This window comes from Tauraco erythrolophus, chromosome 19 (assembly GCF_009769465.1).
Source record: "Tauraco erythrolophus isolate bTauEry1 chromosome 19, bTauEry1.pri, whole genome shotgun sequence".
NCBI lineage: Eukaryota > Metazoa > Chordata > Aves > Musophagiformes > Musophagidae > Tauraco > Tauraco erythrolophus.
Window position 1 is genome coordinate 3,545,778 of NC_141483.1, and position 17,744 is coordinate 3,563,521.

General features: G+C 50.3%; 1 protein-coding gene across 1 annotated transcript in view; it reads left to right on the top strand.

The window, feature by feature from the left end:
* The window catches only part of RBM19 (RNA binding motif protein 19), a 72,494-nt gene that overhangs the window by 20,402 nt on the left and 34,348 nt on the right, over positions 1-17,744 (top strand). Inside the window, exon 21 of the mRNA XM_086623360.1 lies at positions 286-402. Within this exon, the coding sequence (XP_086479486.1) occupies positions 286-402 (117 nt within the window). The remainder of the gene's footprint in view (positions 1-285; positions 403-17,744) is intronic.

Genomic DNA, 17,744 nt, shown 5'->3' on the forward strand with positions numbered 1-17,744 from the left:
GAATGGACAAGATTTGATGTCAAAACAAAAGTTAGTGGCAAATGTGAGTCCAGGTCTGCTGCCTGACCTTGACTGAGGTTGCACTGAGCAAGCTGGAAACTTTGATTTTTCAGGTGTAGGGTTTAAATCACTTAAATATTTCATTCCTTCTGTTGTTGCCAGTAAGATGCCAGCGAGGATGTTGATGTGAGCTAGCTGCCTAATTTTTCTGCATTCCTGATTTTGAAGGAGGCAGAATGCGATGGGTGTTTTGATCCTTACCTGCCCTTTCTGTTGACTCCGTAGGCCTGCTGTGAAATCATCCCGAAAGAAACAAACCGTCAAGAAGCAGACGACTTCCAAAATCTTGGTCCGAAACATCCCGTTCCAGGCCACTGTCAGGGAAATCAGGGAACTCTTCAGGTAGGAAAAGGCTTTCTGTCGGGTCTGTGGAGTGCTCCGGGCTGGAGCTGCTATGATTTTCATATGGGATCTTGCTATTGAGTTGTAAATATTATGAGTTTTGTTTTTTTTTGTGGATATAAATGAAGCTTTTACTGGATGTAAATACAAATGGCTCAGCAGGTTATACCAGTATAGAAATTCTGCTGGTGAGACAGAGATCACAGCAGCCAGTGTTTTGGCCAGAGCCACTGGGAGCTGTCAGACATAGTGTTGGATACCTGTTTGTTTTAACTCTTGCCTGAAAGACATGTGGCCACTTTCCTGGTGCTTGGCACATCTGGCTGGGGAGGAGCACCCTGAGCCGCTGCAGACAGCTGGTGGGAAAGGTTTTAGCTGGGGCTGGCTCCCTCCTCCGTCCATCCTGTCCTCATGATGGTTGTAGCTCCTTCTCATCATGGAGGGAGTGCTTACATCCTGCTTTGTATCCTCAGCCTTTTGTGCAGCGACTCGTTAAGCCTTCTAATGCATCCTGGAGAAGAGGTGAAACTTTCTAAAATACAACATAGAGCATTTCTTCTGCTCCCAGGATGAGAATCTTTGGCTCGTTGACCCCGGCCGTGGTCCCTGCTCTGCTGCTGGCTTGCAGAAGGAATTTGGGGGAGTCAATGTCCAGCTCTGCCCGTCAGTTTTTCCCACCTGCAAAATGTGGGCGATAGCTGACATCCGCAGGGCACGGTGAAGTACTGTGTTAGGAGGTGGCTTTTCTGCCTGGATCTGTCCAAGCAAAACGCAGGCACTTTCGACTGGTCAGGGCTGTGGTGTTTCTTCCCAAAGGGACCGAGTCAAGGAATCATTTAACCCTTTGAAACCTCCCCAGACCACGCAGTGAAAACTGCCTCGTGAGGAACCACGGGGCAGTGATCTGTTGGATGTGGGAGAAACCACGTGTTCCCCTGTGCACAGTGAATTCTACCTGCTTTATTAGTGCGTGGTGTTCTCCTGGCGTGACCACAGGTGAGGACAGTGATTGCAACAGGAAAACTGTGTGTTGCACCACTGCTTTCGGGGGAGCTCTGGAGGTTTAACGGGGCGCAGACCATGACTTGGCTCTTGGATGCATGTTGGTGGAAGGGTGACTGCAGGCACAACATAAAGATCCCTCTAGAAGAGCAAAAGGTTTTTTTTCCTCGTGCTGTGCAGCTTGGATGCTTTCCCTTCAACGCTGCTCTCAGAAGCGCTGCTGAAATAGGGCAAAAACCTGGACTTCCAAATTACTGTGCTGAGTTTTCTTAGCACGTGGGGCACTGCTAATTTAAAACCCAACACTGTGTGGCTCCAGACGTGACCTTTGTAAAGCTGGAGCAAACAAAACCAGGGGGATCTATTTGCCTTCTAGGGCCCTGGGTTAAGTTCAAGGAGTTGGGAGGCTTTATGTATATCGTGAGGATAGACGAGCTCAGCAGAGATTGGGGGGGTTTTTTTGGGTGTTTTTTTTCCTCCTGTCTTGTCTAGCACCTTAGTGCTGTGGAGGGGAGGGACAGAGGAGCAGCCTGATTAATATTACAAGGAACATGCAGCTTCTAGCGTGTGCACTGTTGACAGCGTTCTCGGAGCGATGCGTGAACATCCGTTTCATTTACCTAGGATATTCAGAGATGCGGTTTTTATCCTCGAAACAAAAGCCAACGGCTTGGTGGGGGGCTCACAGTCTTCCCTCCACCCCTGCCATCCCTCCTCCCCTTCAGAGTGGCTAAAACCAGACGTGACGGAGCGCTGCTAAACACTCCATCCTCCTAGATTGCTTTTTTTTTTTCGTCGGTTTAAATCAGATGCCTTTGCTCTGGAGCTTTTAGCTCTTCCTGCATTTAGGAACCTGTCAGATTTGTATTTTGTTATTTATTTATTTGAAATTGCCAAGGATGGCTTGGCAGGGACGGCGGTGCTGCAGGGGGCACTCTTAGCCTGCCCAGGGAAGGCTGCTGGGGACCACCGTGCTGGGGACCACCGGGCATCGCGGTGCAGAGAGCCCCCCGGCCCACAGAGGTGGGAGGCTTTGCAGGGCAAGCGTCTCCTCTATTGTTTCACACGCTCAAAAGCCACTTTCCAGCCCCGTGGTTTATGTTGTCTCCCAACCTGCTTCCTTCTGGGCTTGATTATTTTTTTTTTTTTTCATGGGCATGGAGAAAAATAAATAAATAAATATACATATACACACTATATGTGTATATATTACCCCAGACAAATATGTATATTATCCAAATAGATAATTCCAAATATATATATACACATATATGTAAAGCCAAACAAATATTTCCATGTTTTGAGCTTTGTCAGGGAGCTGTGTCTGCCTTTCTGAGTGGACCCGCAGTAGGTGTCAGTGACACTGGAGCAGCAAAACAAGGGTTAAGTGTTTGGAACAGTGGGTTTGGAAAGCTGCTGTACCTGTGCTGCTCTGTACTGGCAGTTCAGGAAATCCTGCCCTGGTTGGCCATAAGCTTTTTAACATCAGTGTTTATGGATCCATCGCTTGGACCTGCCCTGCACCGCCGTTCGTGTTCTGGCAGCAGTGGAAGGTAGACTGTGGCCATCTCGCGTGTGCCCTTCCCCAGCTTCCCTTCCCCTTCCCACGCAGTTCCGAGTGATCCGTGCAAACCATGGGAAGAGGCTCTGCGCCGTCCTCCGGGCTGGACCTCGCGGTGGTTTGGAAGCGGCTGGTGACACGTGTGCTTCCCATCGCACGACCGCACGTGTCCTCTGCATCATGAGCACCAGCGGGTTTGGGGAGCCACGTTCCCCAGGAGTTTCCTCCTGCCCATCTCCGATGTCGAGGTGTGTTCCTGGGAGGAAGGGGTCCAGCCGGTCCCTTGGGAAAGATCTGCGATGGGGTGTAACATTCAAATTGATTTTTCCCCAAGCTCATGGTTTGCAGGAGATTCAAAGCAAATGCGTTTCTTTCAATTTTGGAGTTTGGGGATAACGAGTTCTGATTCTCGGGCTGGAGAAGGATGGTGCTTATTTTTCTCTGTGCAGGGTCATGAATGCTCTGGTTACCAGCTGAAGTCCTCTGCCTGCAAAATCAACGTCTCGTTGCAAAGCTCCGTGAGCCTTAGGTGCTGCCCACCTTCCACGCCGGACCCGATGGCTTTGGGCGTGCGGTGCCGGTTCGGAGCGTGTCGTGCCATCTTCTGCTGGAGGCGTCAGCCTCTCCGCACTGTCAGGGGATTTTTTTTGTATTTTTCTTTTTTTTGAGACCCGATAGGTGTTATTTTCTTCAGAGGGAGAAATGCTTTTCAATTATAGGGGCTGTTTTTGGGCTAGGTGTGAAGATTTAGCTTTTGTGGGTGTGTTTTTTCTCTCCCTCCCCCTCCCATTTTTGTTCTTTATTGGATTCTACTCTTATCTTTACTACCTGGAAAAATAACAAAAGACAAATGGTCCTTAGTTCTTTCCAAAGAGCCATAGTTAGGAGAGGAGAGACAAAGGCTTTGATATCCCATGAAGGCTGCTAATTTTTGCCACCAAATTGGGGGGCTTTTATGGCAAGATTTTTTTTTTTTTTTCAAAGGGAACTCTAGATGTGGCAAGCTGAATTGGAGATCTGTGAAAGGCCACATTTTCACAGATTGGAGCTCTGGCAATTTCTGAAAATTAGGCTCCTTTAAAATTTATCACATTAGATCCATGCAGCCTTCGTTGGAAGTTCCAATTAACTATTTGTTTCATAGCATCCTCTTCCATCCTCCTTCCCCATTTCTGCACCAACTTTCATGAATATTAAAAATAAGGCTGTTTTGCAGTTGGCATATAACATTTCAAGGAGATGTATGTTTTATTTTCCTCAAAGGGAGAACGATTACGTTTAGAAAAAGACTTCTTAAAGATTTCTACCCAATCAAATGCAACCTGAGGGACAGATACTGTAAAAATTCTGCCTAGACTTTGACGTACCTGATGCTGATAGTACTGAAGGAAGCAGTTTATTAGAGTTGCATCTCGAGTAGCGTGTTTTGGGACTGGCATTGTTTCCTCTTTTCTTTGCAAAAGGTATCTGAGAACTTATTGTTGGGGCTCTATCTGTAAATTCTCCTAAAATTGCAATGACCATCACTTCCAGCCCTCCTCCCCCAGTTAATTGTGGCAGACCCTAACCCTCAAAATTCGGTGCGAGGTCGGATGTCGGCACTGCGAGTGTGGAAGGTGTTTTAATGTCCATCTGGCCATCCCTTGCCTCCTAGCTGTAGGAGCTGAATTCAAACACGTTGTGTGAAGCTGTAAAATCATAAAATTATTATCAGCTGAGACACTGGACTTTGGTTTGACTGAAGCAGCAGCTAGCAAAAAAGCAGTTGCAAGGTGTGCTGGAGCACAGAGCAGGTCATTGGTGCATTTATCTCCGTATTCTGACTTTCCTATAAAGAAAGTAATGCTGCTGCTTGGGAAGGCCTTCGGGGATGAGTGTCTCTTTTAATTTTAACTACTTTGCTGACTATTTTCTCTGTCTTGAAAAAGACGTGGCATTTATTGCATCTGGCAAAACAAGTGCCTGGGACTGATTAGGAGAAAACAGATCTATTCCCTCTGATAGAGGGTAAAAGTGAAGACAGTCAGTGGGACAAGACTTTGGAGTCATGTCTCTTCTAGAAGAAGAAAAATCTCTGAAGAAAGATACGGTGGATAAACTGGCAGAGATTTTTTTTTTTTTTTAAAGGCAGGCTTTATGAAGTTAATTTTATAAGATGATGCCTTTCACTTCTTCTGACCTATTATAATAAAGTGTAGTTACCAGAATGGGCTTTTCATTTCCCATTATAAAGGACACGGTGGTATAATGAATCCGTCTGCCAGACATACTTGCTGTTCACACCTTTCTCCCAGTAATGGAGTCTACATGACTGGAGACAATTTCTCCTTCCCAGAGTAACGTTGCCCTGTTGAAGCCGTGGAAATCTTTGCTACCGAAAGGCAGAGGAAGAAAAAAATTAGTCCCTTCATAAACATGTGAGTTTATTAAGGAAGTGTTGGGCAGTATTAATTAGAATATTCATTGCAGACTGCCCTAGGTTGCACAGAGCTGCAAGCATCGCTTGCTGAACAGTCTAAGGTCAGAGTATGCTGCAAGTGATACTTTTGCTTTTAAAACCCTAGATGTGCTAGAAATGTTTCAAAATCCATTGCTGCTTCCTGTTAGCTGCTCAAAATTTTTCTCTCCGTACTGTCCCCCTGCAGTGAGATGGTCCATGAATACGGGGAGGGCTGTGGAAGTCGCAGTGAGCCCCTCCTCGTGGTGTGAGGGTCTGCTGGGGGTAGGGCAGGGGCTGCGCGACTGCAGCCAGGGGAGATGAAGCTGGTGTGTGGGATGTTGAGGAGAAGCCCCAGGAGCTGCTGAGCCCATGCTGGAGGTCCTGTCTGGAGGTGGTGGAGAGGCTCAGCAATTCCCAGTAAGCGTGAGCGCACTGGTCTGCCTGGTCCTTCTGCCATCCGACCACAGCAGCAGGTCTGGCTGAGGTGGGATGTCTCCTCCTGGCCACATCGCTGGCTTAGCTCCTTACTGTCTGCTGGGAGCGATGTCCCCCAGCGTATTCTGTGCCCTCCTGTGAAAAGCCAAAGTGCAGATCTTTCTCCACTTTTCAACAGCTGGAGACTCCCATCAGCATCCTACAGAGCCCAGGTAAGGGCACGTGCGTTGCAGACGTGACTGTGACTTGTAGGACTGTAAAGCTTCCTGTGTTTTGTGCTTTTAGCCCTTTACAATCAAAACAAAAGTAAATTGCCATAGGTAAAATATTGAGAATATTATTTGAGGGGCAGGGGAGACAGGACATGTCACTGACATTGGGCACGCTGGGCTGCAGTACTGATGGAAGGACACGGGGTGGATCATCAACCCTTTCTTGTGGTAGAAACTGCTGTTGGGTTCATGCCCTGTTCATCTAGGTTACATCCATGAATGGATTAAGCTGCATTTTGGCGTCATTTTATCAAGATGGCCCAACTGTCAGCCTGCAGCTAGATCCAGTCTGAAGGACTCAGAAGAGAGCAGAGTAGCTGTTTGGGTGATGAGCAGAGCCTGCTACCCAAGTGTCTCTTGTCCTGCCTACCAGTGTGTAGTTACTGGTTTAAAGCTCATAGTTTCCACTCCCTTATCGGTGAACGCAGAGGTGTTCCCCAGAACAATGTGTCACCCTGTCCCCCTGGGAGGCTCCTTCTGCCGAGGGAAGAGCCTCTTGGTCTTCTGCAGTCTGGTGCCTGTGGATAAGCAGCCTCCCTTGTTGCTTGGTGTGGAGTCAGTTGAAAAAAATCCTGTACTGGGAGCAATCTGTGGGTGAGTGGAGAGAGCCTGGTCCAGTGGGATCCAGTCTGGATACTTTGCTCAATATTTTGCTCGTGGTGCTCAGGCTGGTGTTGATCACTCACTTAATGACCTTTATGAATTGGGACTTAGGTGTCTCAGAGAACAGACACAACTCCTGGGAAGGATTGTGAGAATAAGTGTATTAAAACAAATGCTGGGATGCAACAGTGGCGGGGCTGTGCCCTGCCAGAAGGTATTTGTGCGAAACTGAGCTGCCACCTCCTCTACAAATACCTGTGCTTGTCCCAGCGTACTGTGCTTGCAAGCCAGTGCTCGCAGGAGGCACACAAAAATGAGTCTGAAAAATGAGCAGAAAGACCCCGGAGAAGCAGCTGGCATCGATGGGTGCTCTGCATCCATCCATCGGGTCGGTTTTGGATCCCAGCTTTCTGGCTTCCCCTGTGAATTGAGACGTTGGTGCCAGCACGCAGAAGGACCATGGAACGTGTATCTTGCTGAGAGGCACGTGTTCAGGTGGAAATCTGTCAAAAACAGGTTTAGGAGCAAGAACTGGAACAAGGCTCATCACACATGTGAGTGCTGACAGTAGTAATGACGCCGCTGAGTTTGGTTTGGTGTTGAGTGGGATCACTGTATCGTGTTGAGGAAATAAATGAGATCTCCAAAGCCATCCCCAGGCTCCCACTCCAGGTTATGGAGGGGCAGGCACGCGATGGCATGGTGGTTTGCATCTGAGCGCATACGTAGGTGCTCTGATGTCTTCAGCGGATGGGTGGATTCCCATGCCAACAGTGCTTTTGCCCTGTTTTGGTCTATCCCTAGGGATAATGTCTGCTTCCCATTTTAAAGGTGGCTTCCCAAAACCATGCTGTAAACCCATGCCTGGAGCACTGCAGGGCTGCGTGCATCGGAAGGAGCATCAGTGAGCTGGTCCAAGGCCACGTTCTCAGGAGATGTAAAACGATGCCAGCGGCTGATGTGGCGCTTTGCGTTCACGCTGGGCTTCAGGTTCCTAATTAGGATGCGAGGTCTGTGCGTCCGTCGGGCTGCTGAGCGTCTGAGGAGGAGCGTGTCTGGCGTGGAGGGGCTGCAGGATGCTGCTCTGGATTGAAGCTTTCCCTCTGCCCCGCTGCCTGCCTGAACCCCTCTGCCCACGTCATTCGAAAGCACTTGCAAAAAAAATGTGTCATTGTTGGATGTGTTTCCTTCTTCTTCAGCCTCTTCTTATGAAGCTGGTTGATTGTTCCCCACTTCCTGGCTGAGGAGCTCTGCCCCACTGGTGGCTTTTAGTGTTTTTTTTTGGTTTGCAAGGGAAAGACGGAGTCTCTCTGCTGTTCCATTTCCCCTGCCCTCCGGCATCCCTGGCACGTCTCCCTGCAGCCTTTCAGCGGGCTCAGAGCTGGTGTTTGCACCATGGCCTGGCTGCTGGGGTCCCCCCATGATGCCACCACATATCCTGGCTCTCCTCCCGCCTGTGGTCTCTGTTACCACCCCATTTTCCCTCCTTGCTGGGAGATGTTGGAAGATGAAAGCCATGCTCCATAGACTGGCCAGCCAGACCACTCCATGCCATCCTCTCTTCCGATGCCTTTGGATCGTGCGCGACTGTGTTCTCTCCTGCACAGCCTACCCCAGGTGCATCCTTACAGCCCAGTTTAGCACAGGGGATTTCCTGATCCCTGTGTGCTCCCACATCCAAATTGCAGTTCCCCGGGAGCGGTGCGCAGGGGAGCGCAGGGTGCAGGTGCTTTTCTGGGCAGCGACTCGCCAAAATGTGCCCCAGCCTCGTGAGCCAAGAGCTCTGGATGAGGATACAGGGATCTGCTGGGCTGGTTTATTTCTCTTACTATCTCAGAAACCATAAATTAAACCTTTTTTTTTTTTTGGTCCTTCTTTAAGCCTCTTCCTTATGTGCTGGAAACCCAAACACAGCAACGTTGGGCTGATATTCGGAGACCAGAAATGTAACTGACCGTTTTAATTTGACTGTCCAAAATGAGCCACGGGGCGGGGGGGAGAGTGAAAGAGGTTTTCAGCACTGTTTTTCGGTTTGAATCATAAAGGTGTTTAACATAGATAAGGAAATGTTTAACTCTGTGTTATCTTGACAGGGTTTCTTTAAAAGGTGGATCTTCCCAAGAGCAGAAGGAAGATTTTTCAGTGCATCTCTTTCCCTGTCTTGAATATTCATGGCAATACTTGGGTTTTATTATATATATTTTTTTTCCCCTCTTCTGCACTCCACGTACTCCATACCCACAGGTCCCCTTTTCTGCTCACCCAAAAGCTCTGCCGAGGCATTTTTGGCTGCCTGCTTTTCCACAGTCTGGTTGTCCGGTGCAAATGAAGGGAATTTCTAGGCTGCTCCCCTCCGACTCCTGCCGAAGCATCTCTGGCCAGGGCACCCAGCTGAACCTCCCAATGGAACTTCATTAGTTCTAGGCACAAAACTATTGCTCATCAGCGTGGAGGGGCTCAGGGAGGTGGAGAGAGATGGGGAAGGGGCTGCTTTCAAAATGTCTTGTTCAAATGTGGCTCAGGGATTTTGCTTTGGGTTTTTTTTCGGTTTTCTGTGCCGAGTGGAACTGGCACAGAATATAGGAGGAAACCCCCGAGGCTTGTCTTCCCAGGAAGGTGGTGTTATGGGATTGACCCTTATTAGACATCCAGGAGTCTAAAGTTCATACAGAGGAGTTCACACAGAAGCCCTTGAAGATGGGACCTTTTTTCCAATAAATACCAGGGAAATCGACCCTGGGAAAGCCTGCACGTGGGATTTTTCTCCTCGATAGGAAGCAAGAAACAAAGCCTATAGGAGCTGCTGTCTCCTGTAAATAACCCACTCGGTGCTAGTAGTATTATAAGGTCCCCTTTTGTCTGAATTAAGAGTATGTGAGTGTCTACATATAAAGGAAGGAAAAACGTGGGGGGTTTTTGCCTTATGTTGTAGGTGGTTCTTGTCCAATTTTCAAAATTGTCCCTTGGTTGCTGAGGCTGCTCCAGGGGCTGGCAGCCAGTGGGTTACTGGATCTGCTGAAATGACACAGGACTCACTTTTGAGCTTGCGTCTTAGCCTTGAAGTCAAGGAGCAATCAAGATGATTACTTTCTTGATCTTCAAATTGTCCTCTCTGTTGCATCTCTTAACTAGAGTTCTCGCATGGCGACGTTGACCCATCCACCTACCTGTCTTTCGCGTGGGTATTTTTCAGTCTCACTTCATGAGAAGGTCCTGAACAAGCCTCTAATGAATCACAGTTTTCTCCTCAGGATGACACTGTGTCCTTTATTTGCATCTCTGTCTGCATTATTATTTTTTTTTCTACCTCAAACCTGCTACAGCATTTCGCCCTCTTCTAATCCAGTGGATTTTAAGCCTTGGGACATGGTTACAATTAAGGACCTTTTGTTGCACAGCCTCTTACCTCCCCCGGGGCAGACCTCCTGCCAAAGGCGTTTGAACCGTGTTGGCTTCTGCAGCTGGTGGCACCGTGAGCGTTTCTGTCTCTGCTCCTGCCCATGTGTTGTTTTTCCCGAAGAAACCAAGCTAAGGCCGATCGGGCTGACCATCTGTCTTCCTACCTCACTTTCTTCTTCCCCCAGCACCATCCTGACCGCTCGTAGGCATCTGGCAGAGGAGAGAAGATCTTAAATTTGAGAACTTGGTGCAAATAAATATAGGAGGAAACTCCTGAGGCTTGTCTTCCCAGGAAGGTGGTGTTATGGGATTGACCCTTATTAGACATCCAGGAGTCTAATAAGTTCACACAGAGGAGTTCACACAGAAGCCCTTGAAGATGGGGCCTTTTTTCCAACAAATACCAGGGAAAGCAATCCTGGGAAAGCCATCTCCTTTGTTCTGCTTCTCACAGACCCACTTGTTGGTGGAAGGGCTGCCTGTGTGGTGGTCTGGGCATGTTATGCTGACTCCATCATGGGTGGCCTCCTGGGAATTGCCCAGGGAGGTTTGAAGGACAGACTTGGTCCCCTTCCAGCCTCCCAGGTTTTTTGAAACCTCCTTGTGGAGCCTCACTTAGAAAGGCAGCAACAATTTAAATGGATTTAAACCGAAAGAGGGTAGGTTTAGATTAGATCTAAGGGAGAAATTCTTCACTTGGAGGGTGGTGAGGCACTGGAACAAGTTTCACAGGGGAGTTGTGGCTGCCCCATCTTTGGAAGTGTTCAACGCCAGGTTGGATGAGGCTTTGAGCAACCTGATCCAGGGGAAGATGTCCCTGCCCATGACAGCGGGGCTGGAACTAGATGATCTTGAAGGTCCCTTCCAACCCAAACCATTCCATGATTCTTTGATTCTAGGAATAATGACTTTTTCAAGCCCCTGAGCGCTGATCTGGCACCTCCACGGGCTGGGCCTGATCACAAGCAGCAGCATCATGATCTGAGCCAAAGCTTTCCCTGCAAATTCAGTTGCCAGGTGAGCTGCATGACCCCTCTTTGGGTCTCTTTAACCCAGATCTTACTCTTCCCACCCTTTGATCCCACCGCTGTGCTAGCAGCCGAAGGGTTAAAAGAGTTTGGGGGGCGAAGGGTTGGAGACGAGGTATTTCAGCTGCTCATTACTCACTGCCAACTTCCCCCCAAATCATATTAATTTCACGCTGTCACGCAGGACTGCGCTGTCTCTCTCGTCAGCATCCAGGAGGGTGACGGGGATGGGGGGGGGAGCACAGGTTCCCCCCTCCGCACCGCGGCTGCGATTGGGAAAGCTCATTTGCAGCCTCTCTCCTTGCTGCCGTACCGACCCAGCGGGACCGGGCTGGGGCTGCTCACCTTGCAGGGGGGTGGATGTGGCGAACGGGGGGCGCTTTGCCACGCGCTGCCTCCCGATGATCATTTTCCACCCCGCTGCCTGTGCAAAAACCCCATGAAATTAGGTCTGCTGCAGCGGGGAGCTCTCGAGGAGGGAGGGAGGGGAGCTGCCAACCTGCCCTGCCCTACCTGTGGGCAGCGAGGATGCTGCTTAGAAGTTGGTCTTTCACCAATTTCCTTTTTTTTTTAATGCAAGCGAGCAGGGCCTGGCTCTGCCTGCAAAGATCGCTTTCCCGGCTGCCATCGCCTCGTCTCTCCTTTCTCCCTCTTTCCGGCTGGTGGCTCGCTGCGGCTGCCAGAGCTGTCACCTCCGCAGGGACTTCTCGCCGTCGCACGAGGCAGGGCCGGGGCTCTGACAGCTCCCACGCAGGCTCTGTGCTCCTGAGCCTGTCCCGGCTGGCAGCTCGCTCCCCCCGTAAGGTTCTTGGGATTCTGCTCTGTCCCCAGTGATTTTTTCCGTTATTCCTATCCCTAGAAGATGTCTCAGGGTTGTTTTTTCCACTTGTGCTCTTGTATTTTTATATGGGGTTGGGGCGGAAAGGATCATCTCCTCCCCTTTTCTCTGGCAGTGTCCCCTATGGCTACGTTTCTTGCAGCACTTGGCAAAATGCAGCAGCAGCTCGAGTCTCTCTGTGTTTGCAGAGCAGAGAAGGAAAGGGCACGTTAGGAGGCACAGCGCTGTCCCCGAAGCAGAGAGCTGGTGGCCCATCCTACCTGAGGCTGAAAGGCTTTGTAATAAACCTTGGGAGGGGAGTTACCTGCTTGTGCAGGAAAAGGAGTCCCATGAGCCCCCTGGGAGCCGTGACTCTCATGCCCACGGAGCCCTGGACCCTTGGGGGAGCCGAGGACAAGCGTGGCAATGTCTGTGCCAGCAGCAGCACCAGCCTCTGGTACCCGCAGCTGAGTGCTGGGCGTTACCGACGCTTTGTGATGCTTATTAAACATTAGAGAATCAGCGAATCCAGGTATTGCTCCATTCCTTTAATCAGCTCTGCTCGTGCTTTGCTGGCTCTGATTCCTTTCTGAGGTCCTCTCTTCCTCGAAAAGGCCATCCTCTGATGTGTCAACCAAAAGCGGACCCCTCCTACACAGCCACATCCCCTGGGGACAGTGGCATCTCCGTGGTGCAGTGTGTTCCCCCCACCTTTGCATTGACCTTAAGAGCATCCAGTGCTGGCAGGAAAGCTCTTTGAACCTCCTTTCACTGGTCTGAAGCCCTGCATCTAGTAGCTGCCTGTCGTCTGGCACGTTGTCTGTGACCAGCCTGCAGCGATGCTTCTCAGCATCGGCTTTTACTCTTTCCTGTGTCAGGGATCTTCTGCCTGAAGCAGAGATGGTGCTTCTGGGATGTACGTGGGACGTTGTGGCCGTTCACAGCCAGACAGGCGATGCTGGGAGGTGGTTTCCTGAGCCCTATTGCTTGATATGAGTGCAAGGATCAGAGGAAACTTGGCCAGCGCCTCTATTCAAGCAAAGCATCTCTTCTTGGGGAGTCGTTACCTGCTCCCATCTCATTTAATCCTTCAACTCCAATATGGGCATGGCAGCTTGTGTACCAGCTCGGAGAGCTGTATCTGTCTGGTTTGCCTCTGAAAATTAGGATCTTCTGTTGAAAGCCACTGGCCTGGAAGCCTCACAGCATGGAGAAATGAGGTCCCTGCTCCACCTCCAGCTCCCTGCAAGCCGGGTGTCCCTGCCTGGGCACCCAGCGATCAAAAGCTGTTGGAAATGTCCCCTGGGGCGGGCAAACTCCGGCCTTTTTGGACCCCAGTCAGGCCTGGCAGGTTCTTTTTAGGTGTGCCATTACCTCTCTTTGTATTTTTCCCCTCCCTCCCGGCGTCCCTGCATGCATCACAGCTCGTTCAGGTCAGCGGGTGCAGCCGTCGCTGGCAGATGGAGAGGAACATGGTTTCTCTTCCTCTTCTGTAGCCCCTCGTTTCTCCCTCGCGTTTGCCTTCTCGACGATCCCACAGCTGCCACGCGGCGTTGATGGTGACTGTCAGCAAGGTGCAAGCATCCGCTCTTGCCCGCAATCGATTGTGAACACCCAGGGTGGTGGTGTGAGCCTTCCTGCAGGTTTTTGGGGGGACAGCAGGAGGAGGAGGATGGAGGGAGCTTGCACCCCTGCTCAGCGTTTGGCACTACTTTTGTGCTGTCCTGCCCAACTCTGCCCTCTTTCTGGCTCCCACCGGAGAGCAGAGCTGTAAAACGCTCAGGTGGTGTGTTTTTTCTGTTGGGTGGTTCAATTTCTTTTACTGCAGAGGCTTTAAGTTGGGAGGGGGGCGGGCAGGGGAGTGCTGAAGCACACGCAGCCTCGTCAAAGTCCATTTATTAAATTAGCAAGGTTGCACTGGCAGGGTTCACGGCTGCTGGCGTTGGCACACTGATGCAGCGAGGTGCGGGGTGAGGACAGAGCCGGGAGGCATGTCCCCACCTCTTGGACATCTCCCTCCATCGAGGAGGCGGTAGGTGCCCGGCGGTGGCTCGCTCTGTGCCTTGCACGGGTCCATCCCCATGGAGAGGATCTGCTGCAGTGGTGGGACACGTGTGCCTGGCCCCAGGGCAGCATGGACGAATGTGGATTTGAGCTTCCCTACAAGTGGGCACAGCTCGGATCGCTCTGTTATTGCAGTGCAGCTGCACGTATAACGCTCTTCAGTGCTGAGACATAAATAAGGAAACAAATTAAAAAAAAAAAAACAACAAATCCAACAAGTGGTTACTTCCCCTGCAGTTTTCTCAGCCCAGGAAGTCCTGTGGGTGGATCAGCTGGAGATCATAGAATCATAGAATGGTTAGGGCTGGAAGGGACCTTCAAAGGTCATCTAGTCCAACCCCCCTGCAAGGAACAGGGATATCTCCAACTAGATCAGGTTGCTCAGGGCCTCGTCCAACCTGGCCTTGAACGTCTCCAGGGATGGAGCATCCACCACCTCTCTGGGCAACCTGTTCCAGTGTTCTACAACTCTCATGGTAAAAAATTTTTTCCTAATATCCAATCTGAATCTACCTCCCTCTATTTTAAAACCATTACCCCTTGTCCTATCACAACAGGCCCTCCTGAACAGCCTCTCCCCATCTTTCCTGTAGGCCCCCTTGAGGTACTGGAAGACCGCTATAAGGTCACCCCGGAGCCTTCTCTTCTCCAGGCTGAATAGCCTGTCCTCATAGGAAAGGTGCTCCAGCCCTCTTACCATCTTCGTGGCCCTCCTCTGGACCCTCTCCAACTGGTCCATGTCCTTCTTATGTTGGGGGCTCCAGAACTGGACGCAGTACTCCAGGTGAGGTCTCACGAGGGCAGAGTAGAGGGGAAGAATCACCTCTCTCGACCTACTGGCCACGCTCCTCTTGATGCAGCCCAGGACGCGGTTGGCCTTCTGGGCCGCAAGAGCACATTGCCGGCTCATATTGAGCTTCTCGTCCACCAGCTTCCATCCTGGGCTCTGCTGCTCTTTGGCTGCGGTGGTACAGACCTCTCTCCTCTTCATCCAGCCATTGCAAGCGCTTTATGAGAGCGGTGGGTGGAGAGCGACCAGCTTTCTGCAGAAATAGAGTAGAAGCATCATCGTTGAATCCTGTGATGGCTCGGATAATGCTTGTAGGATGCAGTCGCTCCCTGTCCTCCTGTCTTCTGGGAGTTTTGCAAGTGACCTGTAAAGATGTGTCCCGCTGCATAAAGTAGAGCTGCAACTCTGCTCACGTCGCTTGTGCAGTACAATGAGAAAATCTAATGTTTTGCTGTTGGTCGTGTCTCTGGAGAGGATGGTGCTGGTTAGGGGGGCATGTTGACGTGGTGGCTCCCAGCCTGCCTCGCCAACGAGCTGCTGCGTGCCAATTTTTACTGCTTTGTCTTGCTCTGATCCCTGGCAGAGTTCAGATGTGGTCAGGCTGGGCTCTTTGGACACTACCCTGCACTCAGATGTCACCATCCTTACTGTGTTTGAGTTGCCAGAACAGAAGCTCTTCACTCAAGCTCCCACATTCTTAGTGCATTTGCATGCATTTGATCTTCCCTACGTGTTTCTCTCTTCTCCTGGTGAAAATAATTAATCTGGTTATTTTTCCAAGTCATCTTGCAGCTTTACAGGGACAAGACTTAAATAAGGGTTCTCTTTAAAGCAGAGCTGCGTTAAAATAGCTGTCTGCCTATAAATATCTCATTGCTTCTATATTTATTCTCCTCTAGCTCAGTGCAGGAGGTTCTACAGCTGAATCTGAGATATATATTAATTTTTTTTGGACTGTTGATGCAGCTGGTATCTTAACAGCAAGGCTGCTTTCTCCAAAGGATGCCCTGGATGCACCTTTGGGGGCCCACGAGGCACGGCTATATCTCCCTTCTGTGTTTACTGCTTTGCTAGTTGGACCAATTTCCTCTTGTCTTTGAAATGAGCTGACTCATAAGAATCCTAAAGAAGCGGAGATTTGTACCGGGCCCTCCTGTGAGCACAGTTTTTAGCATAACTTATTTTTGACCAGAACTGCACTCTGATCAGGATTTTCAAAAGAGCCCAGGAGAGATAAATTCCCAAATCTCAGCACTGTTGGAGCTGCGGGTTCCTTTGAAATCCTGACCTGCTGGTGATTACCACAGTGACTTGGTGGCTCCTAAGCCCTGGTCCTGCAAGGTGCTGCGTGCGAGGAGAATTGTGGCTTATGAGCATGAGCTCTGCAGAAGGCTTTGCGAGTGTTGGAGGCTCTCGTTGAAGTCCGTGCAAGGATTGAGATTTCGTGAGGTTTGGGATATAGGGGTCACAACTCTGGTTGTTCATACATCTCAGTGAGAGACACTGTAGGAGGGGGTATCAGAAGCTGTGGTTTGGTCCTGGTGTGGTCCTTGGAGATGGATGTGATGGAAGGCTGGGGAAGGCTCAAGAGAAGTCCTCTTTCAGTTGTCCTGGTAGAGCTGGTCCTTTCTCCACTGTACTTGAATGTCTTTGGTCTCCCTCAGAAAAAAACAAAAAAAAGTAATTACAGTAGCATCAAGAAGCAAGCTGCTGGTTAGGTGAAATCACAGAACTTGAGTGTGGCCAGAGCCCAGGTGGAGTGTTGGTGGGGTTGGCATGCAGCGGCAGAGGGAGAAGAGCCCTGCAGTGCCCAGGGCTGGGAGCAGAACTCACCCCTCTGTCAGATGGCAAAAGAGGAGAGAAGCAGCAGCAAAACATGAACAATATTAGAGTGGGTTTTCCTACCTCTCTGCTGTTTTGTAATGACTTCTTGAGTCACACGTGTCCATCAGCAGTTACCTTTAAGTCCTCTGAGTCACCAGCTCACGCGCTCTGGGACCATCAGACGACTCAGCCCCCAGCTCTCATGCAGAATTCAGTGCAAGTCCTACAGTGCTGTCTCAACCTGGGGCTTCCTAAAGCCTATGGCATTCCCTGAGCCACCTCTGCGCCTTCTTCTGTGCCTTGGGAACTGGCTTGGAAGTTTTGAGTGTGGGGATGTAAAGTTTTGGAAGGAAATGTGTTCGTGCTTTAACTAAATAATGAATCATCAGAGTCCTTAAAGCATGAAAATAAATGTGGATAATACGCAGGTGCCTTCTCTGGGAGATGTCAGCATCCTCGCTGAGTCCTGAACGTTTTTCTTTGGTCTCACCAGCTCTAAAATAGATGTATAACAAGAGGTAGATTGGGAAAAAAACAACCTCCCCACCCTATGTTAGACCCGATGACACATAGAATCATAGAATCGTTAGGGCTGGAAGGGACCTTCAAAGGTCATCTAGTCCAACCCCCCTGCAAGGAACAGGGATATCTCCAACTAGATCAGGTTCCTCAGGGCCTCATCCAACCGGGCCTTGAACGTCTCCAGGGATGGAGCATCCACCACCTCTCTGGGCAACCTGTTCCAGTGTTCTACAACTCTTAAACACGTGCTCCTCCGCCAGCGAGCACCAGGAAACAAAAGCAGGACGGATGCGACTTTGCTCGCCGACCACCCTGCACGCAGGTAGGAAGGGACTTGTGGAGGAGCCGGGATCTCGCTTGGCAGTCAGACCAGGAGAAAGATGGGGACAAATCAGGAGGGACCGACTCCCTCCCTCCGGCCGAAAGGCGTGCGGAGGCTGCCGGGTGGTTTTCTGCACTTCGAGCATCTCCTGCCGCAGGTGCCCGCGGGCTGACGCTCATCCCGCCGCTCCCCATCTTCCTTTTTGCCACGTTAAATTCGGGTGTGGGAACCAGTTCCGTCGGGCTAAATTACTGTGACAGTCG